The 26834-nt window shown below is 46.2% G+C and overlaps 2 protein-coding genes across 10 annotated transcripts in view; one reads left to right on the top strand and one right to left on the bottom strand.

Annotated features, from left to right (window-relative positions):
- The window catches only part of COQ8A (coenzyme Q8A), a 36458-nt gene extending 16545 nt beyond the window's left edge, over positions 1-19913 (top strand). For all 3 annotated transcript variants that reach the window (XM_038176117.2, XM_038176118.2, XM_072035493.1), the window contains exons 5-15: positions 3558-3632; positions 7767-7889; positions 10916-11001; positions 12039-12179; positions 13355-13436; positions 14423-14516; positions 15147-15288; positions 16447-16554; positions 17319-17384; positions 17899-17985; positions 18496-19913. In XM_038176117.2, coding sequence (XP_038032045.2) covers positions 3558-3632; positions 7767-7889; positions 10916-11001; positions 12039-12179; positions 13355-13436; positions 14423-14516; positions 15147-15288; positions 16447-16554; positions 17319-17384; positions 17899-17985; positions 18496-18789 — 1298 coding nt within the window. In that variant the 3' untranslated portion in view covers positions 18790-19913. The remainder of the gene's footprint in view (positions 1-3557; positions 3633-7766; positions 7890-10915; positions 11002-12038; positions 12180-13354; positions 13437-14422; positions 14517-15146; positions 15289-16446; positions 16555-17318; positions 17385-17898; positions 17986-18495) is intronic.
- Positions 19914-21694: 1781 nt separating this feature from the next.
- Positions 21695-26834, bottom strand: part of CDC42BPA (CDC42 binding protein kinase alpha) — a 149016-nt gene continuing 143876 nt past the window's right edge. For all 7 annotated transcript variants that reach the window (XM_027453658.3, XM_027453660.3, XM_027453661.3 and 4 more), the window contains one exon: positions 21695-26592. In XM_027453658.3, the coding sequence (XP_027309459.1) occupies positions 26461-26592 (132 nt within the window). In that variant the 3' untranslated portion in view covers positions 21695-26460. The remainder of the gene's footprint in view (positions 26593-26834) is intronic.

Raw genomic sequence — 26834 nt, 5'->3', positions numbered from 1 at the left:
GAGCAGTAGGCAAATCCTAAGAGGACCTATTGTAACAAGCTCTTTTTCTAGCATTGTGTCCAATATGGTTAGAATAGAACGGTTCAGGTGTAAGGGGTCCTCAAAGATCATGAAGTCCAACTGCCTGACCTCTTCAGGGCTAACCAAAAGCTAAAGCATGTTACAGGGGGCATTGTCCAAATGTCTCTTGAACATGCACTGGGCATCACCTTGCTAGGAAGCCTGTTCACTGTGTAAGCACTGTCACAGTAAAGGAGCTCATGTCCGGTCTGAACCTCCTCTGGTTCCACAACCCAAGTATCCTCAGCCTCTCCTTGTAGGACATGCCTTCCAGCCCTGTTACCAGCTTTGTTGCCCTCCTCTGGACACTTTTGAGGACCTTAACTTTCTTTTTATATTGCGGAGCCCAGAACTGTGTGCAGTATGCACAGTGCGACAGCACCAATGCTAAACACAAAGGGAGGACCACCTCTTTTGACTGGCTAGCTATGGTGTGTTTAATGTATCCCAAAACGTGGTTGGGTTTTGCCCTCTTGGCACACTGCTGGCTCCACGTTAAGCCTGCTGCCAGCCAGCTCCCCCAGATCCCTCTGCAGGATTGCTGTCTAGCCGCTCATCTCCCAGTCTGTACCTGTGTCCAGCATTACTCCATCCCAGGTGCAGCACCTGGCATTTACCTTTAGTGAATTTCATGCCATTGCTGATCACCCGGTTTTCCAGTGTATCTAGATCCCTCTATGAAGCCTTTTGTCCCCCCAGGGAGTCAGCAGCACCACCCAGGGTAGTATCCTCAGCAAACTTGCTGAGGATGCACTCCACTCCTACATCCAGATCATTGATAAAAATGTTGGACAGGAATGACCCTAGAATTGAGCCCTGGGGAACATTACTGGTGCCAGCCCGCCAGCCCAGCACAGCCCTGTTTGCTGCAACCCTTTGGGCCTTGCCATTTAGCCAGTTGATCAGCCAGTGCATTGTGAACCTGTTTATCTCATCGTTGGACAGTTTGTCCACAAGGATGCCATGAGGGACGGCATTAAAGGCCTTAACTGAAATCCAGAAAGATGACGTCTGCCACCTTCCTTTCATCCTCCAAGCAGGTGGCCTTGTCACAGCATGAGATCAACTTACTGAGGCAGGACTTTCCCTTGATGAGCCCGTGTTGACTCTGCCTGAAAATAGCTTTGTTCTTTACATGCCTTTCAATGTTCCCCTGCGACAATCCTCTCCATAACTTTTCCAGGCACTGAGGTTACACTTACAGCTCTGTAGCTCCCTGGGCCTTCTCTCGTGCCCTTTTTGTAGACGGGTATAACCCTGGCTGACTTCCAGTCAGCAGGGACCTCCCTGTCCTCCCACGACCTTGGTAAGTTGTTGAGAGGGGTACTGCTAACTCCCTCGGTCCTCTGGGGTGCATCCTGTCAGGCCCCATGGACTTGTGAACGTTGAACTGTTCCCTTACAGTCCTAGTGGCCACACATGAAAGCCACTGCTCCTCCACTTGTGGTCTGCCAACTTCAAAGTCTGGGCAGCCCAAGGTCTGTCATTATCATCAAAAACTGAGGCAAAAAAAGGCATTAAATGGGTCACATTTTAGGTGACCATCCACTCCCAGTATTGGTCCAATGTTTTCCTTTGACCTCCTCTTGCTGTTGACATACTTGAAAAAGCCTTTATTGTTGTCCGACACCACACTTGCCGTTGTCAATTCAAGTTGAGCTTTTCTTGTTTCCTTCCTGCAGGTGCAAAGTGCAGCTTTGTACTCCCCCTGTGAGGCCTGACCTTGCTTCCAGAGATGGCATACTTTCTTTTTCTGCCCTAGTTCCAGGAGGAGTTCCCTGTTCAGGCAGGCCGGTTTTCTGCCCTGCTTTATTGACTTGCAGCACAATGGGTTTGTCAGCTCCTAGGCTTTTAAAAGGTGGTTCTTGAAAAGTGACCAGCTTTCATGGATCCCTAAACCCTCTAGAGCAGATTCCCAGGGGACACTGCTAATCAGCTCCCTGAGAATCTTGCAGTTTGCTTTTGGACTTCAAAAGAACACTGAAAAACATTTCTTTGGAAATGGGATAGAAGCCAGCAGGAAAAGTACTGCATGAGTGGTATCTTGGAATTGTTCTCAGTCTAGAAAATCACTTTGAGATACTTATCTTCATTGTTTTCCTGTCTGACTTGATACTTTTTTTTTTGCTCCAAGTAACTGTCTTGCATGTGGGATCTGACTGGAGATGACTGTGTCAGCATTTTAATAGATACTGTTTACACAGTATCTATTAAAAGAAGTCTTTTTTTTTCTTTTATTTTCTTCTCGTTTTAGACCTGAAATCTGTGGATTTCAGGTTCAAAAGACAATTGCTCAGTGGTCTTGCATGGCTTGCTTCTATTGAAGGGCCTGCAGAAGTTTGTTTCATGGCATACCTTCATAGAAGAGTGTACAGGAATTATGAAATGCATGGATGCAGTCCATGCAGAGGCCTTGTAACATCACTGATTGCCTTCCATGGTCTGTGCTTCACCTTATGCTGGGTTCTTTGGCTCAGTGCATGTAGATGGAGTCGTTCCAGAAGCAATGGGAAGGAAGAAAAACTCAAAGTGCTCAAATGATGTTCAGCCTGTTTGTGCCCAGACTTCCTTGGTTGAGACTACTCAATGTGTGCATGCTTACATACTGCATTTCTTCCCACATACACGCACAAATTAACATATGCTGCTCAGCTGTGCTTCCTTCACTGTACTTACTATGTAATCCAGTTGTTTTATTTGGGAGGCTGTCTTACAGTACCTGAGGGAGGACGTGGGATGTTTGGAAAACATGCATCAAGTACTGCCAGCAGTGCTCGAGTAAGGCGTGATGGGAAGCGGTATTGCTGAAGAGTTGTGAGGGAGCACCAGCCATTCTTGTTACTTACGTCACTTGTCCAAAAAAAATATTTTCAAATTGGGAAGATAATTGGGTAGGCAGTGAGACCTTTGGTAGTATGCATTTTGCTGCACAGTTAGATCTGTGTGTCACTTAATTGTTGGTGGTTTTGGTCAGTTGTGGAGGCAGAGAATGCTACTTGTAGCTTAATCTGTGGCCACTGTACAGTGTCATGCAACTTGCCACTTGTAAGGGCGGTGGTATATGGATTGCTGATGTTCAGTCTCATGGACCTGTGGCTGCTGTTCAGGGTTACTCCACAGCACAGCTGCTTGGGATTAGAGCTTACAATGCTGCTTGGGTGAGGTGGGCCTTCGGAAGAATGAACCCCACAATTTGAGTCTACAGCAGGAGCACGCAGCTCTCAGTAGCGCTTGCTGATGCACTTCACAAGAACTGGGTGTCTCAGGCTGGTCTAGCCTATGATACCTGGCTGGCATGCTGGACTGAAGAAAGAAACACAGGAGAAAAGACTTCAGTTTAAAACTTACAGATAACTCCATTGCAAAAGCCAGGATGCTCTAATCAAGATGTTTTGTAGCTGTGCTTGTGATCTTGTGGCTTGAGGTTAATTATAAAAAATGCTTCTATATGTAACGAAGATAAGTATTTTTACCGTGACCTGTTTCTTATTTTAAAGGATTGGCTGTTGGTCTTGGCATTGGAGCATTGGCAGAAGTTGCAAAGAAGAGCCTTCGACCTGAAGAACGCAATGGTGAGCCCTTTCTGCATCCTCATATTTGGTCTTTTTTTCCTTTTTCCTCTCCAGTCACAGTTTACCTGCATACATAAATGCGAGATTTTAGTCTTTTAAAAGCTGGGACATTGACACAGTTGGGACAACAAGGGGAATTTTGTAGTTCTTTTGTTTTTAATGTGATACTTCCAGACTTTTTTTTTCCCATCAATGTAAGCCACAACCTCACCATGTAGATGGAGGTCAGGCATGTGTACGTGTGAGAATAAGTTTATGCCAGTGCAATTCATACAGCCTACTTGCCCACAGCCACACCTGAGCATGAATACCATACCTGTGTCCATTCTTGGATTATGTTGGTGCAACAATATTTTTAAACTGTTCAGTGTAACTGCATAGTTCAATCACTTCAGAAACTGTAGATGAGCACTCATGTCTGAAAACTTCATGCTATTGCTGTTTGCAGTCTGTTCGAAGTTTAGGGATGTTCTGCCTAATAGGAATTTAGAGGATGGCTGCTCTCCTCTATTTCTCTGTCTTTCAGAATGACAAAACAATTTATGTATGTGCTAAACAGTGATTTGCTACTTCCATTTTTCTTTCGCCTTCCTCTGAAGGATTCTCATAACCATGCAAATTCACCCGACCTTGTTTTTTTTCCCAGCTTGTTTGAAGTTGGAGGTAAAATGTTCCCGAGTTACACCTGGCCATGTCATGGTGGCTTTCTTCTAAGCTTTTGCAGTGGTTAAATATGGCAGTGTAGTTTGCTCTGCAGGCTGAGCTGTGCTCTGGGAAAAGTCATGTTTTTGCCCAAACCTTGATTAGTTTATATGGCAATGAGAGCTGATGATTTAGATGGTAGGCAAAGGATTTGGAAAATAATCTGGGTTTTATTTTTAGCTGTCTTGCTTGATGTCGTTTTTGCTTCTCTTCTTGCTGTTGTCTACTTACATAAGAGCTTGGAGCAGTGGTTACACTGCGTAAAGGAGAACGGGCCAGGAGTGGTAAGCTTTGAGGTGAGGAAAAAGTAGAAGATTATTTCAGCCTTTGTGCTGTTTTGGAGCTTCTTAAGCCAAGATCATGAGGAGAGTGCTGCATGATCGAGGCTCTCATTCCTGCTGCTCTTCTACAGCTTCTAGCTGGTGTCCTTGGTCACACTTTCCATAGGACGTTACAGTGGGTGTGACTCACTGGATGGGACCTCTCTCCAAGGGCTCTGCTCCTGCAGAAGGGCATGGCAGAGGACATACACACGGCTTGAATCCAAGATCCCATTTTCTTACTGCTCTCTGTCAGTACCAGCCTTTGCTGTTCTTGGGGGAAATGTCTTGCATAGATACCTCTATTTAATCTAACAGGTTTGTACTTCTGTCATCTTGCCATTGCTGCTACCAAACGGAGGGGCCATGGATGACTCCTCTCCTGTATGTTCTCTAGTAACCATGTTTGCATTGATTTGTTTCCCACCCCGCTTAAATTCCCATCCTTGTTTAGTAACTGTAGGGCCCTTCTCCATTCTCTCCTCTCTGCCTCATCTTGTCTGTTTCCAGAAACAGTTTACTTTTTATGATACCAAGGGGTTTATCCCTGAACAAAAATTTTGGTGCAAGAGTTTGTGAGTTTCTCCCTTCCTTGTCAAAGCCTGATGTCCTAGACACAGAAATTTGGTGGCAGAAATGATTTCTATGGAGTTGCAGGGGTATTTTTAGGGTCTTAAGGCTGCCTTATTTAAGTGATTTAATAAGTGGTTTGGTTCATCTTTTAAATAAAGGATGATCATACTTCATTTCCAGTGGGATTTTTCTTGTCATGTTGATGTAGCTAACTTAAAAATAACCTCCTAGGTCACTGGTGACCTTGCTGGTAGTCTCAGCATTTGGTGTGCATCTAAAGTGCAAGGTTTACATGTGGTGGAATGAGAGAGTAGAACAGAATTCCAGGAATAAGAATGAAACACTGCCCAGACAAATAGTTGCCATTACTAGCATGAAGACTTTGGATTCAAGGTCAATTTTGTAACTTATTAATGACCCGTAACAGGTTGTTCTGATAGGCACAGAGCAAATGCCAGGCTGGGCAGAGCCCTGCGGGGCTGGCAGCTAGCCTGGGTTTGAACAAATACTTGTTTCCCTATGGAAAGAAGAAGTGCAATCAACTTGAGCGGTCAGTCTGAAGTGCTTAGGTTATGTTCTTGACTGTTTACTTGCTCCGAAGTTTGTGATGATCCTAAAAGTAAATGTGTGCAAAGTCCAGCAGGTAGTTCTTCTTGTAATGGTAGCAGAGGAGGTGGAAGAGCAGTGATGCAGCAGTGAGAAGCATACACACTTGGAAAGCTTTGTGCTGTTTTGATGAACTGTGCTGGGTTTTATACCTGCTTTCTTCCACCTACCCGTGGAAGCCTATGTCTGTTTTCCATGTTGTTTCTTGACTTGCCGTTTACATAAATCTGGTTTTGACTCTTGCTTTCAGGTCACCTTCTTGTTTGTGCCCACTTTTAGCAAGGTACATAAACAAAGAACAACCAATCACAGGCTGTTGGGTGGCGTGGTAGTCAAGCAGCACCCCTGTGGGCTCAGCTTCAGTGAGAAGCGTGCCAGGAGAACAAGGTGGGGGAGTGCCTATGCTGGCTCTTTCTCTGACGAGACTTTTTTAAAATTGTCATGGCTCACTGGCTTCTGGAGGTGACTTTAATCATTAACTAACTCTTTCATCCTTATCTGTGCAGGTGTTACAAAGGAAGATAGAGAACTCGGTAGTTTCCCTAGCTCCTCTGTGTCTGGAGCTTGTGGGAGGGACTGTTTGTTTTGTCATTGCTGAGGATCAAGAATTTTCCTTGTGGGACAGTTGAGAGCCAGAGTTCATGGCTTCAGGCCTTCCACCCTTCAGTGCTCTGTTCTCCCTGTCCCCTGCACAGCGTGAGCTCCCTCTGTACACACTCCTGACAGCTAGCTGGAGAGGGAGAGGATTTCTTGCTGCTGCAGTCACTACAAGACACACCAGGAACTTCCATCTGTTGGAGATCTTCAGATCTTGCAGCTGCTGTGCCTTTTGGGCCCTTCTTGTTGTATATGCTGGCTTCACCTCTTCCACCCTTTGTACCCTTTTCTCTGAAGTGTTGCTACAAGGTGTAGCCCCACGGTTGACATACCAGCTCTGGGCTCTGCAGCCTACCTGTAATACCAGACCTCCTTCCTGTCCCGTTCTCCATGAGAGCTGAGCTGCAGTCCCAAGAGCAGTGGTCGGCAGGTGCCTGCATGCCCTTTCTGTCCATGCTCTGTAAGCCAGAGAAGCTGTCCTCCTGAAGGGCTTGTTGCTTCCGAAGAGATCACAAAATTGAGTTAGTCTCCCTCTATCTTTGTTCCATCCTTAAAAATAAATAAAAATACATCAGTCTTTGCCCTTCGCTGGGGACAGGACCATGCTTGTTTGAGTTGGAACTAGTAACTAGTGGAACTCTCCCTGGGTTTGACTGGCCCCATAGCCTCATCACAGATTTGCAATCTGCTGCTTTTTCAAGATGCTATATGCAACCGTGGTATTTTGGGGTTACGGTGTTGGGACAATGTACTTTGCCTGTGCATTGAGAGAGATTTCAGTTTCATTAAGAAGAATGCTTTTATGGACTCAGAAATGTGAAGGCTCTGCTTTCTGCAGATGCCTGGTGCATGCTTTAGATGCACAGTTGCACAGCAATACATGAAGTGGGAGCATATTCTCAGTCAATTCCAGCGTGCTGTCTGGGCTTTTGACAGTCCCCCTTGCTGTGTCCCACTCCTGCTGCTCTTCTGAAGCTGTGGCTGTGCTGCAGCCTGTGGCACGGGGACTCAGGAGCCCTTTATGTGGTGTGTGGTTGAGCTGTGTGGTACAGCCAGTCCAAACAACGCTTTCTGCAGGGTTTGTGTAGCCTCCGTGGATGTTTGTGCTGTTGTGACTTGTTGCTGTTGGCACTCGAGCTAGCAGTGAGTCAGAACAAGGCACAGGTGTGCAACCACAGCTCATGCCCCTGGGTTGTGATGGAGCTCGAGCATAGTCCTGGTTTGGTTCCTCTCTGAGGGAAGGTGAATCTCCTGCTGAGCGTATGCTAACACAGCGGAGTGAGCTTGCTGAGGTGAGGATGCTTTTCATCCATGTGCTTTCTCTCCTCGCCCTCAGGAAAGAAAGCAGTGATGGACTCCAGCCCGTTCCTGTCAGAGGCCAATGCGGAAAGAATCGTGAGAACCTTGTGCAAGGTCCGGGGAGCAGCCCTGAAGCTGGGACAGATGTTAAGCATTCAAGGTAAGTGGGAGCACAGGTCCTTAGCTACCCTCAGCAGCGCTGCCTGTGGGAGCAGCTGATTTCTCGTGTTACACTGTCAGCTGTTTGGAATCAGTCAGCATGGAGTAAACGTGGAAAGTAGCTTTCTCACGTGGGAACAGAGGTGGCGATGTGTGTGATGCAGTTCAGCTTAATCATGGTCTGAAATAGCTGATGTATGGATTATATACCTACACTTGCCTAGTGCCCCTGTTGTAGGTCTGAGCTGAGTCAGGCACACAGCTGAAATTGGTTGAAAATGAGATGACTGTCTGAATTTCCATGCCTGTGTATAAAAAGCACTTGTAGAGTAGCAGAGCTGTATCCCAGTCTGCTCCCAAGCCTCCTGCTAGAAAGGAGGTAGAAGATGACAACATGATCCTCTTCATTGTTTACCAAAAGTGTTTGAGGTTATATCTGCAGCCCTCTGCCATTACAACAACCTGTTTGTGATTTACATCACAGAACCACTGAATTGTAGGGGTTAGAAGGATCCTCTGGAGATGAGAGTCCATCCACCCTGCTAAAAGCGGGTTCCCTACTGTAGGTTGAGCAGGAAAGCTCCACGTGGGGCTTGAATATCTCCAGAGAAGGAGACTCCACAACCCCTCTGGGCAGCCTGTTCCAGTGCTCTGTCACCCTCGCTATAAAAAAGTTCTTACACATGTTTGTGTAGAACTTTCTTTTTCTTTTTATGTCCTTGAAGAGATTTCAGGCTGTCTTACTGCATCAGGCTCTGAAGTCGATGGTCACAGGTGAAGGCATGAGTGACATCGGCTTCTTTGCACTAAGCTGCTAGGTTACTCCTGGAACACAGCAGGTGTGTTGATTTCAAACCTTATCTGAACCTGTTCACTTTGCCTTCCTGCCAAAAATAAAAAGAAGAGGAAGGAAAGAACCAGCAAAACCAGGGCTTTTACACTTGTCTGAAAATAGCTTTCAAGATATCACTGATACTGAGTCAGTGTCTGAGTGTTTGAAGTACTCCGTTTGCCTGGCTTGTGCTCCTACATTAATTTTAGTAGGTGCTGACTGATGGGGCTGGATCCTGTGTTGTGTTAAATAACTGAGAGCAGCTCTGTGTTCCAGAGAGCCCTCACTGTGGTATTTCATCGTCCTTCATCTGCTGTCACCTGTTGTAGGTGTGTGCCAGGCTGATGGCAGCGCTTGCAGAGCTAGGTGGGAGGCAGCTGATGTGCCATGGCTGCTCCCCATATGCTCTTTTCTCACCCTCCAGAAACTTCCAGGTGCTGATACTGCTTCTTTATAGAGCAGATCTAGGAGGAGCTCCTCTGTTCCTTGCTGTGTTTGGCCAGTGCCTCTCGTAAGTGCAATGGGTGAGCCATGCCTGGAAGTTGGCTCTGAAGCTCACTTGCCTGCTACAGGTGGGGAGTAACTTAGAAATTGTTAGGCTGCTGTTACGAGGTGCACCTGATGTGTCCAGAGCCTGGCTATAGCTGCACCAGGCGGGGATGGTAGTGACGAGGCAACAGCTGTGAAAGGCCACCTCCGAGGAACAGAAATAATCTGCATTTTTGTCACTTGCCTGCTGTCTCCTAAAATGACTGAGCTTTGGCAAGGGTTTCAAACACTTGCCAGCTGACTTCACTCAAGTGTCAAGACATGCAGGCCTTCAGCGATCTCTGAGGCATTGTCCGGCCTTCATCTGGTTCGTGACAAGCGAGCAGAGTGCCGCAGTGCCTGTGGAGGGCACAGGCCCTTGCAGGGACAGAATGGGAGCTCCTCCCTCCCAGGGCAGCGTCCTTAAGGTAGCTGTGTTTCTCCTTTCCTGGGACAGACAGGTTGTGTTTGTAAATAAATGACACTTCAATTTCAATGTAAGAAGCACATGTGTTCTCAAGAATAAAGCTGGTAGCAGGGCCTTTTTTTTTTGTGTTGGGAGAGCAGCAGTTAAATCTAATTTCATAACGACTTGAAGAAAAATGAAGTGTTTGCCAGGACTGGTGGCTTTTTCTCTGGGCAGTTGTAGAAGCCTTTACAGGAGATGACTAATCTTTCAAGAGCCCACTCCCATCGTTTCCTATGAGGGTAAAAAATGCTTGCTAAATCCTTCTGGCTCCTAAAATAAGTTATTTTTAGCTGAGTTATGTTTTCTTCTGCCTACTTGCAGCTGCTCTACGTTTGGGTAGCTGTTTACAGTAATAGAGGCTGTATTGCTATTAGTCTGAGTCCAGTACTTGCATACATAGGGTATTACTGCTGCCCAGCTTTCCAGAGAAACTGCTGCCCCTTAGGATGGGCTGGGTTAAACCCCACCACGAACCTGGGAGCACTGGGATGACGCCCCAGGGGTTCCTTCTGTTGCCTGTGTCTGTGACAGTGCCTTCTCGTAGGCCTGGGTGCTGTTCTGCTGCCAGCAGGGGCTGGTAGATGGCAGAGGCTTGTGCAGAGCACCTTGTGCTTGGTGTTTGTGCAGCCTGCCGTCCTACCAGAAGTCTCTGTGCCTCGCAGTGCTGCATGCTGCTCCCAGCACTGCTGCTGGGTCTGTGGGGCCTGTAGCAGTGTTCTTTATTTCACTGAATTGAGCCAGGAACCGTGATGACAAGTGATGCTGAGGAACCTTCTTACACTTAGGAATCCAGCGTGTTTTCTGGTGTATTCATACTTTGTCCTGACGTTGCTCATTGGGAAAAGGTGCACAGAAATTTACTCTGGCTGCAGCAGGTGAACTTAGGAGATGGTCAGGTAATATACAGGTTTTTTTGTGAGGACAAAAACGAAGGAGTAGCTTTTTCCTCTGTTCTGTTACTTGTGCCCAGGACGTCTGGCTCATTTCCAAAGGTGTGATGCTTCAGGAGGTCTGCCTAAGGGTTCACTACAGGGTATGGTATTTATGAGCTAAAATTAATTCCATAACCTTCACTGGTGTGTGCTTGGTGGGCAGGACAACCTGACTTGTTTGAGCACAGGTGTGTTTCTTCATGTACTGAAGAAGAACTGGAGAACGCAGGGCCTGTGCTGACTGCCATGTTCTCTTCCTCTGGCAGATGACGCCTTCATCAACCCCCATCTCCAGAGGATTTTTGAGCGTGTGCGTCAGAGTGCCGACTTCATGCCCATAAAGCAGATGATGGTGAGGAACGTTCCTTCCTGCTCACTGGGGAGGAGGGTCCATAGCAGAATAAATGTCACCTGTGACATTCACTGCTGGGGGAGGCAGACGGGTATTTCTAAGAGTATTCCTTCAACAAAAGTTGTGTATTTTTGGTTGTGGGTGACATCTGATTCCTTATCTCAGCTATGTGCTGTCAGTTCTCACTCACAAGTATGCATTCAGCTCTGGACAGAGGAAAAAATGCTGTATTTTTTAATGTCCAGAGGTTATGAAGTCCATACAAAAATGATCACATGGGACTAGTTTAGTGTAGTCTCCTCTTCTGTTTCCTTTCTCTGATCTTCCTCATGGATGTTAACCTAGTGTTTACAAGTGCCTAAATCCCATTTTAAAAACTCACAAATTTTAGTCTAATGGAAAACAAACAGCAATTCTGTCCTGTTGATTGTATGTAACCTACCTTCAAGCAGAGTTGGAACATGTTCTCTTTTTGTCTTTTCTTCCCTTTGATAATTAAGATGTGAAGGGTAATGCAAAAGGAACTGTCAGCACTACATCCATCTTCTGAAAGATAAGAGCCAGTGCTTAAGTATGGCAGCCTGGCAGTGTAACAAAAAAGCTGTTAACGCAGGTTGTCATGTTTAATTGTCAGTATTGCCTCAAAGAGAGTCACTCTCAGCCTGGATTGCTTCTGATCAGCTTGGTAGCATGATGAAAGAGGAGAAATATCTAAATCCTTGCCCGTATTCTGGAAGATAAGCGGCCTCAAAAGGGAAACTTTGATATTCCTAAAGCAGTGCTGGTTGTGTTCAGGATCACTGCTCTTCGGGCCTCACTAACACAGCCTCACACAGCTCCTACCAGAATCTGTTTAGTTCTGGGGAGCCACTGCTGGCTGGACCATTGCTCATGGTTCTGTGCTCATTGAGAGGAAGGGGAAACGATCTAGGAAGCAGGGTGTAGGTACTCAGAGCGAGTCACCTTAGAGGAGCATGATGGCAAATAATGCAGATCTTAAATATTTGCTGTCCCTGATGTTTTCCTTTCATTTGTAGAAAACTCTGAACAATGACCTTGGCCCCAACTGGAGGGATAAACTGGAGTCCTTCGAAGAACGCCCCTTTGCTGCTGCTTCAATTGGTCAGGTTCACCTGGCACGCTTGAAAAACGGGAAAGAAGTTGCCATGAAAATCCAGGTGGGCTTTAGAGACCAGCATCCTCTCTTGTCTGTGCTGCACAGAGAGGCAGCGGAGCTGCACAGATATATTTACTGCTAGGATGGATAAGGAAACACTTTCATGCAAGTGAAATTTGGGTCCAGCAATCTCTTACGCTAACAGAAGCAGAGGGGAAGGACAGAAGAGGTTGTGCAACTTGGGCCAGTCTCTGACTCCAGATGAATGGGAGACCTTTCTTGTGGTTGTGTCACTGAAGTGTGGGGATAATGGTGGTAAGGGACTGCTCGTACCCACTAGTGCTGCATGCGGGGGTCCTACCTACTCCATGGGTCAGTCCTCTTTCTGGAATGTGCCTTTTCATGCCTTTTCTGGCCACAGCCCAAAGGTTATAGAAGTTTGAAGTGACAAACAAGCACTGGCTGTTAAGAAATGGCAGTCTGACAGTGCTGAGGGTTATTCAGGGCTGTCAGCAACTTCAACCAAGTATTTCTAGCAACTGAGTTCCGGAGCTGGAACTATTTGTACAGCATGCTTTATAATGCAAGAGAAGTGACGGAACTTGCTTAGTCAGGAAGGGACCTCAGGCAAAGTTGGTTATCCGGTTGTTGATTTGTTTTGTAAACTGGGAGGCTTTAGAGATTATATGGATGGGTATTGGCTCCTTCTCAAGCTAGTTGTGTCCAAAGTGACCTCTGAAGTTAGCCCAAGGCAGTAGCAATGGAAAGTTAACTGTGGCACCATACGTCCTGCTCCACAACAGCATAGGCTGGTTCATTTCTCTTCAGACTAGGTGAAAAACACGAGGAGGTACCTTTTCCAGGACTGGTGTGGGGTCTCGCTGCTTGCCCAGCAGCTCTGGATGAATGAAACACTCTGGGGCTGTCAGTGGCGTCTGCTTTCAGCTGTGGGTAGGAAAGTGGCTGGCTGCTGTCACTGGGATTTGTGTGTCTGAGGGGTTTCGTGTGTTGCTGGGATTTGTGGCTTAGGATTTCTTTCACTTTAGAGGAGTCCATGCCAGAGGAACTGAAAAGGCCGTTCTGTTTGCCACGCTGCAGGTGGCTGTGTTGAGGGTTGGTTCCTGTTGAGCTGGAAGGTGTTTTTATAGCTGGAAGGTGTTTTTATCTTGCCCTGTACAACTGGCTTCCTTGGGTTCATCTAGTCGTAACGCTGCCCTTTCCCATTCTGTCTTGCAGTACCCTGGAGTTGCCCAGAGCATCAACAGCGATGTTAATAACCTGATGACTGTCCTGAGCATGAGCAACATTCTCCCTGAAGGTAAAAAGACCAAGACCCACGTGTCATCTAGCACATGGAGGCCTGTACCTTGCTTACTTCTCTCCACAGACTGGAGAGCATGCCCTTGAGCATGTGCCTGCTCCAGTATTCGCTCGGTGGGGTGGGAAGTGCACTTGCAGTGTTTATTTTCCCTGGTTGTGTGTGTGTGCACCTGCCAGAGTAACATACGCTTGTACCTGTGCACTTCTCCAACGAAGGACTCACAGGGACTCCTGGCAGTCTGAAGTGCCTGATGGCCTCCTAGCCATGAAATGTGGGCGGTGTTCACATCACGTATCCTTGCTTTGTCCCTGCTATTTTCTGCCAAGGCTGGCAGAACTCATTCTTCCCTGCATTTCCTGCATCCCTTTGACTGGGATGAGCAGAAAACGACGGGTAGAGCTGTGGAGAGCTGGAGACCCATTAGATCCTGGGCTCTCTCAGTGGTTTTCTGTAGTACAGGAGTACACCCATTTTTCCACAGCGAATGCAGGATTAACTGCTCCTCATTCCAAGCACCTGCATGCAGCAGCTGTAAATCTTAGTGGCACTGTGCAGATGTTGCCCTCAGATCAGGCTGCATGGTGACAAAAACTGGCTGCTGCTCTGTGGTGGCTCACAGGGCCCTGCAGGATGTGTCTTGCTGCCCTGACACATCTTGCTGCAGAGCCCTGTCAGCACCAGAGCTGCCCCGAGGGAGAGAGCAGGAGCAGGCGTCGTGGGTGGGAGATGGGGAGGACGGGCCCAGCTGTGTGAGCACGTTGTGGATGTGCCTTGCTGAAGGAGCAGCTGCGTGGCCACTGCCTGGGGTTACCTGTACAAACTGCTTCCAGTTGCAAAGAGGAGGTGGCTCCTGGGGACCTCTCGTATTCTTCAGCCTTGAGTTGGCTGGACAGCAGGTTGCTCCTCAGCTGCAGTGCTGGCAAGCTTAGCCTGAGGGGCTTTTTTCCTAAGACTACTCTGTTCTCTGCTGTTTGGCTTTTAAGGTTTGTTCCCTGAGCATTTGATTGAAGTCCTGAGCAGAGAGCTGGCCCTGGAGTGTGACTACCAGAGAGAAGCTGCCTGCGCGAAGAAATTCCAGTATGTTCACACCAGTGCCCCAACCTGTCTCTGCACATGGGTGTGAAATGTAGGGAGGCTCCTCAACTGCAGGGGCAGTGGGGAGGTGAATTCCATGCCCTGGGGACCCAGGTCAGCTCTCTCACAGCACATAATGCCACCAGCAGTGGCTGCTCCCTTGTCTCACTGTAGCACTGGGTCCTGATGGCTTTTATGTTAAGGCTGGACCTGGGAGTGCTGCTGGAGGCTGGATGCCCCCTCTTTGTCCACCCTGCAGAACGTTGGCCCTGCTCTCCTTGCAAAAGGCCAGTTTCTGTACGTGTAGTCTGGCCCTGAAGTGGGATCACCAAAGGAGCCCGGTGTCCCTCAATGTGACCGCCTGGAGGCCCTCCTAAAGCTGCTCCTTCAGCAGGAGATGTGACCTCAGGAGTCACCAGCAGCTGTAACTCACTGGCATGGCTTCTGGTGACTTGATCCCTGCTAGAGCTACTGAGGAAAATATTCCCTGGCAGCTGCAGCCAGGGTGTGGGGAAGGGGCAGCAGTTGTGAACCAGGTTACGTGAAGGAGCTGTGCGCTGTTCAAGATGTTGCAGAGGGACCCACGTGCTTGCGGGGCTCCTAACCTTCTCCTCTCTTCCCTCTGTGCCCTAGGGAGCTGCTGAAAGACCACCCCTTCTTTTATGTCCCGCGGGTAGTGGATGAGCTGTGCAGCAAACACGTCCTGACCACAGAGCTTGTGTCTGGCTTCCCATTGGATCAAGCCGAGGGGTTGAGCCAGGAGATCCGAAATGAGGTACTGTGGTCATAGGGGTGGCTGAAGGGGAGGTCTAGCTGAGGACCTCCTGGGTGCCCTGCTTCTCTCAGATGACCCTAAGCTTGGGAGGAATTGCCAGCTCTGGGGGAAGAACAGTTTTGTTCTGCAGCTGTTCTCTTGGATGGGACTTCAGGAGAATTTCATGCCCTTGCCAAAGTGATTGGGTGTCATCGCCCTCTGTGAGCCTGGCCCGTGCTGTACTGAGCTGCTGGAAAACTACCCCAGTAAACAGGAGGGGGGATGTGGTGGTGGGTGCGTATCGGTGCCCAATATAGCAAGGGGTTGGAGTGCTGTGGTGGGAGAAGCATCTGTTTTAGTAGCAGAAATAACTGTCCTGGAATTTGGATATGTTTTGTGGTTGGGTGGTGGTTTTTTTGGTCTTGTTGTGAGCTGTCAGCTGTTAGCAGGTCACTGGGGAAAAGTGCAGGGTGTATGTTCCCCTAGACAGGCTCCAGTGCCATATTGGACTTGGAGACAGGCCAGAGCTGGCTGCCTGAGACCCCTGAGCTGCCTGCCCTTGGGGCTTGTTCTCTCGGATGGGCTGCTGCATCACCTGGGCTGCTTTTCAGAGGCTCTGGGGTGGGGCACTGCTGCTTTGCCCTGCAAGCAAAGCAGTTGGCCAGGCAGGTCCACAGCCTTCTGCCCCAAGTGGCAGTGTCCTGCAGCAGGGTCTGGCTTGCCTTTACTGATCTTCCTCCTGAAGGCAGTGTTTCACTGGGCCTTTGAGCAGCTGAAGATGGGCAGGATGAGGCTGGCAGCTGCACTGAACAGGCTTCAGTTTGTGTCCTCACAGAGAGGCTTTGCTGCATGTAATATGGTAGCAGGCTTTCTAGAGGCTGTGCTCTTGCCTCCTCCATGCCTTCAAGTCCCAAGCTCGTGTGCCTGCTGCTGCTCCCTCAGCCTGGGCGGGTGCTGAGCCCAGTAGGCTTTGCTGAGAGGTGCCGTTATGGTTGTGTGCATGTAGTCAGAGCGCCCTGGAGCAGCATCTTGCCTCCTGGGAGCTACGTTGCCTTCATTTCAGATGGTACCTGCCAGTGTGGTGATGTGTTCCTGGCATGTGCTCGTGCCCACTGTAATTACATGCATGCGTGGGTCTTGCCACCCTACTGATTTTTCTTTTTCTCTCTGGTTTTCAAGATCTGTCACCACATCCTCGTACTGTGTCTGCGGGAGCTGTTTGAGTTCAGGTACATGCAGACTGACCCGAACTGGTCAAACTTCTTCTATGACCCACAGTTACACAAGGTAAGTGCAAGCAGCACCCATTCTGCCTGTGCTAGCGCTGTTTTTCACCAGCTCTTGATTATTCCCCATTCTCAGAGTTCATTGAGCTCTGACTGAGGTTCTCTCATGGATTCCTTGAGCCTTGGGCAGGCAGGACAGTGAAACCTGGCCCTTTGCTGCTTTTACTTGCTTGGTCTGGGTGGGAGGGAGAACAGGGCTTGTGGAACTGTTGGGCTGCCTGTCTTTGGCCCTGGATCCAGTCACAGGTAACTCCTGAACCTCAGGGTCTTTTTTTCTTTCTTTGAAATGTGTCACTGGGAAGTTGTATTTGGCAGTGTCCTACCAGGGCACATCTGAACAAATGGTTTTTAGTTGAATGCTCTGGTCTTGTGCTATGCTGAAGTTAACAGTGCTTGGGGAAGCACTTGTAGATGTCCTGCTGGTTGGCTTGGCTGCCTGCTTGTACCCTGCAGGCCGGATGGAATTGCTTGTTCAGCCCTGAGATGTGTTGAGAATTGTTGGGAAAAGGCTCTGCATTGCTCTGTCCCCAAGCAGAAAGCCTGGGTGGGGTTACAGGGCAGGTGTGACAGTGTCAGCACAGGCCACACCTCCTGTGTCATGTACCAGAACAAATGCTTGCCCTATTGCTAGGGAATACAGGAATTAAGGGGAAGCTGAGACAGTGGAAAAGTTGAGCTTCCTGAAGGCACTGGGAGTCTTCTCAGGTTGGGCCTTCTACCTGAAGAGGTTGGTACTGCAGTGCTGAAGGGTGTGTTCATTTCCAGGTGGCCCTGCTGGACTTCGGAGCAACACGAGGGTTTGACGAGAAGTTCACAGACGTTTACATTGAGGTGAGGACTTGCGGTGTGTCCTAGCATGCTGCGCTGGGGTTCTTAAGAGTATTTGCACAATTCTTCTCGTAGCTGTGCTGTTTTGTGTCTGTATTGAATCCACTTCTGGCTGTAGAGGGAAGCAGGATTGGAGATGAGATCTTGGTTCCGGTTTTATCCCTGACGATAGCTCTATGCATGTCTGCTGCTAGCCTTTGGTGCTTGTGTCCTGATGGTTAAATGACGTGACAGCTGTGGAGAACTGTAACATTGCTTACTGGGAGACTCAGGCAGAGCTTATCTCAAAGGCGATCCCCTCTTCTCACCCACTCACAATTCAGTGATTTTTATATGAGGGTGTGGGGGAATTGCTTCTACTGTTCATTGCCTGGCTTCTCCTGTGGCCTGCTTACAGACTTGTGAATTCATGCACTCGTGTATATATGTGTGTGTGTGTGTGCGTGTGCGCGCTTTTTTGTGTGAAAGCTTTTTTCAGTCATCATCCAGCTCTCCTGAAAGTGTTCTTCCTATTCAGGTAATCAAGGCAGCTGCTGACATGGACAGAGACAGAGTACTGAAGAAGTCCATTGAAATGAAATTCCTCACTGGTTATGAAGTCAAGGTACGGAGCAGAAGCATCTCCTTCTAGTAGTGGCCAGTGAAAGGTTTGCTGAAGAACGTGGATCTTAACTTAGAGATTTCTTGATGGCAGTCTGAAAGCCCAGTTGCCAAGCTGAGGGAGAAGGGCAAAAATGTTCATGATTTTGTTTTCTCTTTTTGTTCGGGCAGCAGGAGCCAGAACAAAATGATAATGTAGTTATCATTTAAAATAATCATCTGCTAACCCCCAAACTACTTTTTCTTTTATACGCCCTCCATCTCCCTTCACTCCCTCAGCAAGACAGGTAGTGACGCTGCTGAACCTTCATGACTGGGCAGTCAGTCTTCTGGGAGGCTTAGGTGCTTGGAATTAACCGGTTATCAGTCTGTCAGGGTCTGGGGGTCACATTCATTGTGGGTAGAGGTAGGTATTTCTCCTAATTGGCTGCTGTTAGGAGTAGTATATCTCCTTTTTCTCCCTGGTGTTCCAAATGGTTAGTGATACAATTTGGGCCCCTTTCCTTTTGGGCAGGAAATGGAAGATGCACACTTAAATGCTGTCCTCATCCTGGGAGAGGCTTTTGCGTCTGAGGAACCTTTTGATTTCGGCAACCAAAGCACCACGGAAAAGATCCACGGTTTAATTCCAGTCATGCTGAAGCATCGGCTTGTCCCTCCACCAGAAGAGACCTACTCTCTTCATCGGAAGATGGGGGGATCGTTCCTTATCTGCACCAAACTGAAGGCCAAAATTCCCTGCAAAAACATGTTCCAGGAGGCATACAGCAAATACTGGAGCACTCGGGGCAAGAAGCCAGAGGAGTAATAATGAACTAACGTACCTTGTTCTGAGGGCACGGTTGGTCTGAGCCTTGCCAGGAATGTTCTCGCCTCCCATGTGTTGCACCTAACTCTCCATCCTCTTGAGAAGCAGCAGCCTGTGCCCTGGAAGCCAAGCCTGAGTTTCACGGAGACAAAGCTGTTCTTTGCTCTGTCTGTCCGACACAACGACTGCCAGGACCGTCTGCAGCTTGCTGGAAACTGTCGTGAGTGCTTGTATTACTGTTTCAGGATACCAGCCAACTACCCTGAATACATTTTTAACATTGTGATGATACCTGCATATTGTTTTTTTTTCGCTGTTTTTTTTTTTTTTTTTTTAACATATAGCGGGTAGGGGAAGGAGGACAAGAGTGGAATTTAGTATTGAAATGTTTGGAATTCTTGTTGGTTTTTTTTTTTTTTTTTTTTTTTTTTAAAAAAAAACCTTCCTGCTAAGGTGGAATTCAAGTAGTTTTCATACTGTGACTTACAGAATGAAATAAGAAGGTGTACCCTACCACAGACACACTCAGCCCCCCTTTCTCCTGTTTTTGTAAGTCAAGTGGCAGCAGTCCAAGAACCTTCCTGGATTTTAGTGATGCTGATGTAATGCAAAGGATGCGTGTACACATAACATGAAGTTTTATGTTTTCTGCTTCTCTTTGGCTTGCAAGGCAAACATAGGAAACATTTTATAAACCTGTGAATTGAGTGCCAATATCTTTTAAATACACACATACTCACACAACTCTTCTCGGTTCTGGGAGGCAAATATTCAACAGAACTACATCTGAGCACAAAGAGTGGGATTCTTCACTGCTGGGTAGGTATTGACTTTGGTGAGTTAGATAAGCTACATCTCTGACACCAATTGTTTGCTGGACTCCTAACTTGAAAGCTAGTCTGGGGTTTTGGCTGATTTCCAGTAATGTAGAACTTATGGCAAGGCAGACAAACACGTCGTGTCTCTCATGAGCATTTCAAGCTTCAACTGTCACATGTTTAAAACCAGACGCACAATTTTAAACTATTGGAGTCAAGCTAGCAAATATACTTTCTTAGTTTTTTTTGTACAAAGCCTGTACCTGTACGAGTTCTGATTTCAATAAAAAAAGTGCTTGTGCTGTGGGCCTGCAGTCTTTCCATCTTCTGGTGGTGTAGTGACTACAAAGGTAAACCGTGTCCTATTCTCTGAGATAGACAGCAACACAGGAAAGGGGACCCTTCCACGTCCCTTTTGTAGTTGTTTGCTTAAAGAATTGCTGCTACCCTCGCAAAGCCAACTGTGGCCTGTTCATTCCTTCACTTTTCCATTGCAGCTGTGTCACGTGGTGACAGTGATGGCAAGTTTACCAGGAGCCAGAGGGATGTCAGTTTGAACATCGATCGATCTGGCCGCTACAATCCCTGATAATTAACTTTTTCTTTTGCTTGTTTTCCCTTTTTACTTGCTCTATTAAGAGTTCCTGGACACTGCTCTTTTTGCCCTTCCTCCACCTGTGAAGAAAGAGTGGCTGTTGGAGTTGATGCTTATCTGGTGCCAGTGAGGCAGGCATCTGTGTCTGTCAAGAACAAGACATTTAGCAGCAGCTGAGCCTACTTGGTTAGCACAGCCCAGGCATGCAGAGGGCTGTATGAGCTTAAACTTCATTAGGTAAGAAAGCCTGATTGCTGGCACTGCCAGAGATAAAGAGCAGGTGAATAAATGGTTTCTCTCAGTAGGGATCTATCAGAAATAGGAGAACAGGTTATTGTATTGCCTTTCCTCCAGGATCATAAACATATAACCTGCTTGATTTCAGGCTTGTTTTAGGACAATCCAGCATTACTTGATTCAACTAAAACCACTCATCAGGTTAGTTCTGATACTTTGAGACGTGTGAACACTGCTATTCAGTAATAGTAACAGAGTAATAGTTTTGCATAAAGCTGCTTAGCTTTATTCACTAACTTTTCTTAGTGCTTTGTGTTCTGATAGATATTGTTTACTTTTCCTTTGGCTCTAGATGTCACAGCTGTAAAAATGGTGGAATGGGTTGAGATGGTAAATGTTCATGTTCAAAAGCAAGGACAAAAAGCTGCCAAGGAAACTAGCAAAGTTTCTGCTGATGGACAGCCAGTATGTCCGGAATGGTTGTAAGGAAAACAAAATAACTGAAGAGCATTACAGTGCCAGTAAGCACAGGCAGAGGAGATTCATTACGTACTTGCTCACATGACCACAGATCTTTTGTATAAGATGCTGGGGGCACTGCTCGCAACACAGGACCAACAGCAGCACAGTGTTCCTGCTGCACAAGGGCGGGGAGGGAGAAATTGCTGGATTGATGTTTGCTATCAAAGCCAAGCATATTGCCAGCACAACAACAAACAAGAAGGAAGATGTCCCAACAAACAGTCTCTGCTGTGGAGGAAGTATCATGGCTTGTGGAGGAACTGGTGGAAGGTGAGACCAGGTCAGGACACACTCCAAATAACTTTGCAGGTATTCTGAGATGCATTTCAAGATGCGTGAGACTCAGTTTGGAGGAGGCAGCTCAGCCACCTAAGTAAGAATCCAGCCTCCAACGTTAGGGCAGCTGAAACACTTGATACAGAACTAAATCAAGGAGGAACCTCAGAAACAATGACTACAAATACCAACACAGAACAAATGACCTAGTGGTGGTCACAAATACTGTAGTATATACCGAAGTATAAAGTGGCTTGGCTTAATTTTTACAAAAGGTTCTGTTAAATTTGTCTGAAAGCTGCTAAAGCTATATAGCACTATGTACCCACTGCTTTTCTTCCAAGTGTGTGCTTGTGCTGGTCTTATCTTCTAGAAGGCGATTATTCCCCTTTCCATTTCCTCCTCAAACCTTAACAGGGAGAGGTATGGGGGGGGAGGAAAAAAAAGACAAACCATCTGCATTTCTAACAGTTCCCTGTTTTATTGCGGTACATCAAAGTAGGTTAATATTAAGTGTGTTACCGACATAAAATAGTGGTGGTAAGTCATTTTTACATTGTTGACTTCTCCACCTTAAATATTTCTGTGCAAAAGAATCTACATCATTGTTCTGTAGCAAAGAATCTCTTACAATGTCCCCTACAACACTGAGGGCATTAAACAAAATAGTGAGAAGAGGCAAAAAAAAAAAAAAAAAAGCAGAATCTTTCCCCTGCACGCACACTTGTCAGCTTTTATACTCTAAAACACAAAAGTGATTACATCTAGGCCATGCAAAACTGTACAATGATATTACAATGAAAAAAAAAAACTAAACATTTTTTTTAAATAAATGAAACTGTCATACATAAAAAGGCAGATATAATTGCTCTGAAATACCAACACTGATTTGCTTGTGGATTTCTTCCTTGTGGACGAGACTCTCCAGCCATAGCTTAGTATAACCTATTTTTTCCTCTGCATTTAAGAAAGACAAGGTAGAGTTTGAATTTAGAATGGAAAGTCTGTAGCAGATGTGTTTCTGAGGGCATCGATCAAATACAGCATGAACACAGAACATGCAGATGGGTGCAGTTTGTGTTAGTACAGAAAAAATGTCTCATTTCCTCCAAGGAACTGACGCCTATGTGGAAACAAACAAAAAAAACACCACAGAAGCTGAATGTGCCGCTGGTTCTCAGGCTAAGGAGGTACAGGGTCATTGCACCGCAGCAGGCTTTGCCCTTCATGTATTCATTTAAGCCAAACAGCATACACAAAATTGAACAAGAAACTACTACCCCAGAGTATGTTTGTCCTGTCATTTAGGGTCTGGCTGAGGCTAGTATCTTTTCCTGTTAAAGTGTTTTGGAAGGCTAATATTCTGTGAGCCAGTTGGTGTGGTTAACCTCTATTTCTATAGGAATGCTCTGTGGACTTTGTTTTTTGGTATGAGAAACCCCTTTACTCCCCTCTGCTGCATATATGAGGAAAACATGCTTGGCCGTTGATTTTATAAGAGTTAAAGACAAAATTTTTGACTTAGTTTTGAAACTTGTTAAAATGGACAAAAATGCACATCATAACAAGTTGCAGCAACTAACCAAGAGGAAAAGAAGCTACTTCATCAGAAACAGGAATGTTTTTTGACACCATCGGCTGTTTTCTGCAGGTCAGGTACAACATAGAAGAAAGCACTATAACCCTGTTTTGGGGTTCATGAAATGTGGAAAGCCACACGCCTCTGGCCATGCACGTGCAGGGGAAAGCTACTGACCAAACCTTTTTCATTCTGTAACCTGGAGTCCTTAGTAGCTGCCTGACTCTTCAGATCTTCTGTTGCCACCAAAATAAAAGAGGAAAAAACAACAACAACAAAAAACCAACAACCCATATGTTTAAGTAGTGTCATAAATGCAAGCTACCTTCAGTCTCAGCCAAAAAGAAATAAACAGCTAGATACATATTGTGTACACAGAACATATGCTACAGTTTAAAAAAAAAAAGGGGGGGGGTGGAGATTTTTAAGCTCCCTGGACAAATTGCAGCCCTCTACTTGTGGAGTTGAAACAATGCTACAGTGCAAAGTAGCCTTAAGAGACATCAAGCCTTAAGAGACAACTGTCTTTAAGATACCAGGCAAAAGTCTTTAACAGTTCAAATGACCAAGTTACTTCTCCTAGCCAATAAGTATTCAAAAAGCTCAGCTACAGTATGCGTTTGTTTTCAGTGTTCATAACAACAAAAAAAGATGAGTGTGGTTTAAAATTGTGTATAACCAAATGGCCCCTAAATATATAAAAACTATTCAAGTCCTAGGACACCCTTTCTCCTTTCAGGTAAGTGATGTGGTCATTTGTATTTCAACTGAGAGAACAGTTTCTGTTTCTCTTTTTAACAGATGCATATAAAAATACACAGTACCAAACAAATGATTAAATATAGTGATCCTAAAGGAGACTGCCAAAGCTTAAAAATTGTGGTGTGCAAACAGCATAGGCCTGTGGAGCTCTTGTCCTGTGGATCTTAGTGTTCTAACACAGCTGACCTCTGCTCTGCCTGAAAATGTCAGTTTGGGCTAGCAATACCTTTCAGGTGCTGTAACATAGTAAACATGCACGTTTAGTTATTCTCATTGTGTTCTGTGTAGTGGCTCTTTGGGTTCCATTTTCATGTAGAACATCAGCTCAACTAAAAAAAATAAATGCATTAAAAAAAGATGCTGTGACCCTCTCCTGGGGACCTGTCACACAGGCTGCTCTGTCTTAAATGACCGCCGTTTAAATGCCTTCTCTGAATAGCAAAATAACATTAATATTTAAATACAACATACAGTAAATACAAAACTAGTCTGCAAAGTCTTTGAAGAGTGTGTGGCCATGCTTCACCAACAGGACGAAATTGGGGGAAAAAAGGAGTGGCTATACTTGAAGCAATATGCAGCCTTTAAAAAGAAGCCGATGTGGAGTTCAGTAATGCCAATAATGCCCTGCCTATCTGTTCCTCAGAACGATTAAAACCTCTTCTGGAAGGAATTAATTTCAAGTGCTTAACTGTTTGCTAAAGCTTTTAATATTAAATGCCAGGCTTGCAAAAATAGTAGCTTTGAAGTGAAAACAAAACAAAAAAAGAAAAACCACACGCTACTGTCTTGCTACTCTGAAAAACCCAAATCGGGGAAAGAGACAGGTTTTTGATATGATGGTTTCAAAAATAATACTGAATTCCTGTCCCAAAATAGTATTTAATGAGCTCAAACTTTGACAAGCCTTTTGATTCAGAGTGAAAGAGAAATCTTACTTAGGAGACCCAGCATGATAAAATGGTACAGGCAACGATCTGTGTCTCATTCCCTGTTTCACATTGGGATCATACCTGGAAATTACTGTACACAGTTTGAACTTACCTATAACTTCCATTACAGAAGACACAAACTGGAAAACTCCAAACATCTCTATGTGGGTGAAACACTCTATCACTGCTGACCGCAAGAATATGTAATGGTTTAAGAGCCATAGCAAGTTTCTGAAACCCACCAAGAAACAGTATTCTAAATGCAGAAAACCCTCACATGTTTGGCTATGGTAATAGTATAAACACCAGCAACAATACTACTGAGAAAAGAGGCTTGTTTGAACACTCCCAAATAAAAAACACATCTGCCTTGCTAAATGAAGAGATGAGACATCTGCTCTTACCACACATCTGTACATCGGCCTCTCACGTTATTCTGTTGACTGCATGACCAGCTCCAGCTTTTTACTTATTTCTGCAGCTGCAGCAGGCTCTGTCATTCACTGCAATACTTTCTGGCCTCCTGAACTGCTACTGGAACCAAACAGCAGGTGAGCACACAGAAACAACTGCAAATTGCACAAACCCACAGCATGGGAGAGGAAAACCAACCTTGCCAGCACGGCAGTTGTGGGTGGCTAGGCATCTTCGATGACCACAGTGTGAACAGTATGAGGTCAGTCTTCAAGGTTCTTCATTGCTACAGTGACAGCACAGCCAGCGACGGCTGGCTTCAGGATAAGAGCACTCGTTTGGTTGGTGTATTACAAACTAGTATTTGGTAACAACGGTAACAGTTTGCTGTTCGGGGATGATGAAAGGGATGTGGAAGGCTGCTCCCTTCCTTAAACCTGGCCAAAGGCTGACCCAGGGAAGCAGTTTTCCTGCTGAATCCTGCGGCACTGAGCTCCCTTGCTGCTGTAAGGACCTCTACCATAGCATGCCGTAAGGTATCTCAGCTGCACAGCTAGCACAGAATAACCCAGGGCAGCCGCCTGGCTGACCGGGGCCCTTGGTTCTCAGGGCAGGGGTTGCTTTCCAATCATTGTCATTTTTGCAAAGGAGGAGGAGTAACATGAAAGCGGGAATTACAGCCTCAGCTAAACCACTGCCAGAAGTAAAGAAATGTGAAAGTACTGCGGGGACTCCTGGCAGTGCAGCAAATGGTGTGCAACATGAGTAAATGACTGTCTGTCCTGCAAAAGGTTTTAGGCCAGGCCTGCAAGTCTGTATATCACCAAGCATGAAAACAGGGACAACACAAATCTTAAATTAAAGGCTCTCTTAAATAAGCATCCATCTTCTGCTGCATACACAATTTTTTTTTTGATTTTTTTTTTCTTTTTTTAAATATATACATACATATTTTACTCTAACATCTGTGTATTTATTTAAACTCTGTACGGTAGTAAAATATGCATCATCTTAATCAATAAGGATTTGCTGGCAACAATCAGATTGACATTCAAATGTGGTGGCTGAAAGCTTTTATGTGCCTCTGACATACTGATCGTTCCCCATGCAGGGGAAGGGGTCTCTGTGCTACTTTTGTACAGTACAACAAGCTATTGCATGAAAAAAAAAAAATCCCTCTAAATTTTCTCCTGTTGACACTGGTCTGGTCTATTTAAGCTACTTTTGAGGGAATTGGGGGGTGGGATAAATATGTCTTTAAAGCAGCTGTAACCACAAAAATGAAACCAAGACTAATACAAATCTAACAGCATCTGGTATTTACCAACACCCTAGCTTTGCTCAATTGCTGCTGTCAAATCTGGGGAAGAGAGGGTGAGGCAGTGCTGAACAGTGCTGAAGACGACCAGCCTCTCTAGCCCACTCCCAGATCACTGAGATGGGCAACGGGGAGGGTTAAGATGATGAAGGTGGGAACTGGAAGAGGTGAAGGGGACAGCAAGCTGCTGTGATGTCGAATCTGAAAGCTGAAGCAGTTCATGAGTCCCAACTCACATGGTCAGAGCTCTCCAGGGAGAGGCTCTTGGTCTTGTGAGGAGAAACTGGACTGGGAGGGCTGCTGAGGTTGGAGCTGTTCGACGCAGTAGAGTGTCTTGGAGAGTCAGAGTCCTGCAGCCAAGAGACAGGAAGAACACCAGTAAGTAACAACACGAAGCCTGAGTGACTCTGGGTGTCTGAGCAACAGGTGACTGGATTCAAAGGCCTACACATATTTTGCTTGTGTCCAAAAATATGGAGGAATTTTCTTTGCTCAGAATTTCTTGGCAAGGGGGTGGGAATTAAGAGTAAGCTGTCAAATCTGCTGCTTACAGTAGGCATAACTGATGCTGGTACAAGGGTACAACACCTGT

The sequence above is a fragment of the Anas platyrhynchos genome, chromosome 3 (assembly GCF_047663525.1).
Source record: "Anas platyrhynchos isolate ZD024472 breed Pekin duck chromosome 3, IASCAAS_PekinDuck_T2T, whole genome shotgun sequence".
Taxonomy (NCBI): Eukaryota; Metazoa; Chordata; class Aves; order Anseriformes; family Anatidae; genus Anas; species Anas platyrhynchos.
Note: the sequence above shows the minus strand (reverse complement) of the source record. Positions and strands in the feature narration are given on the sequence as shown.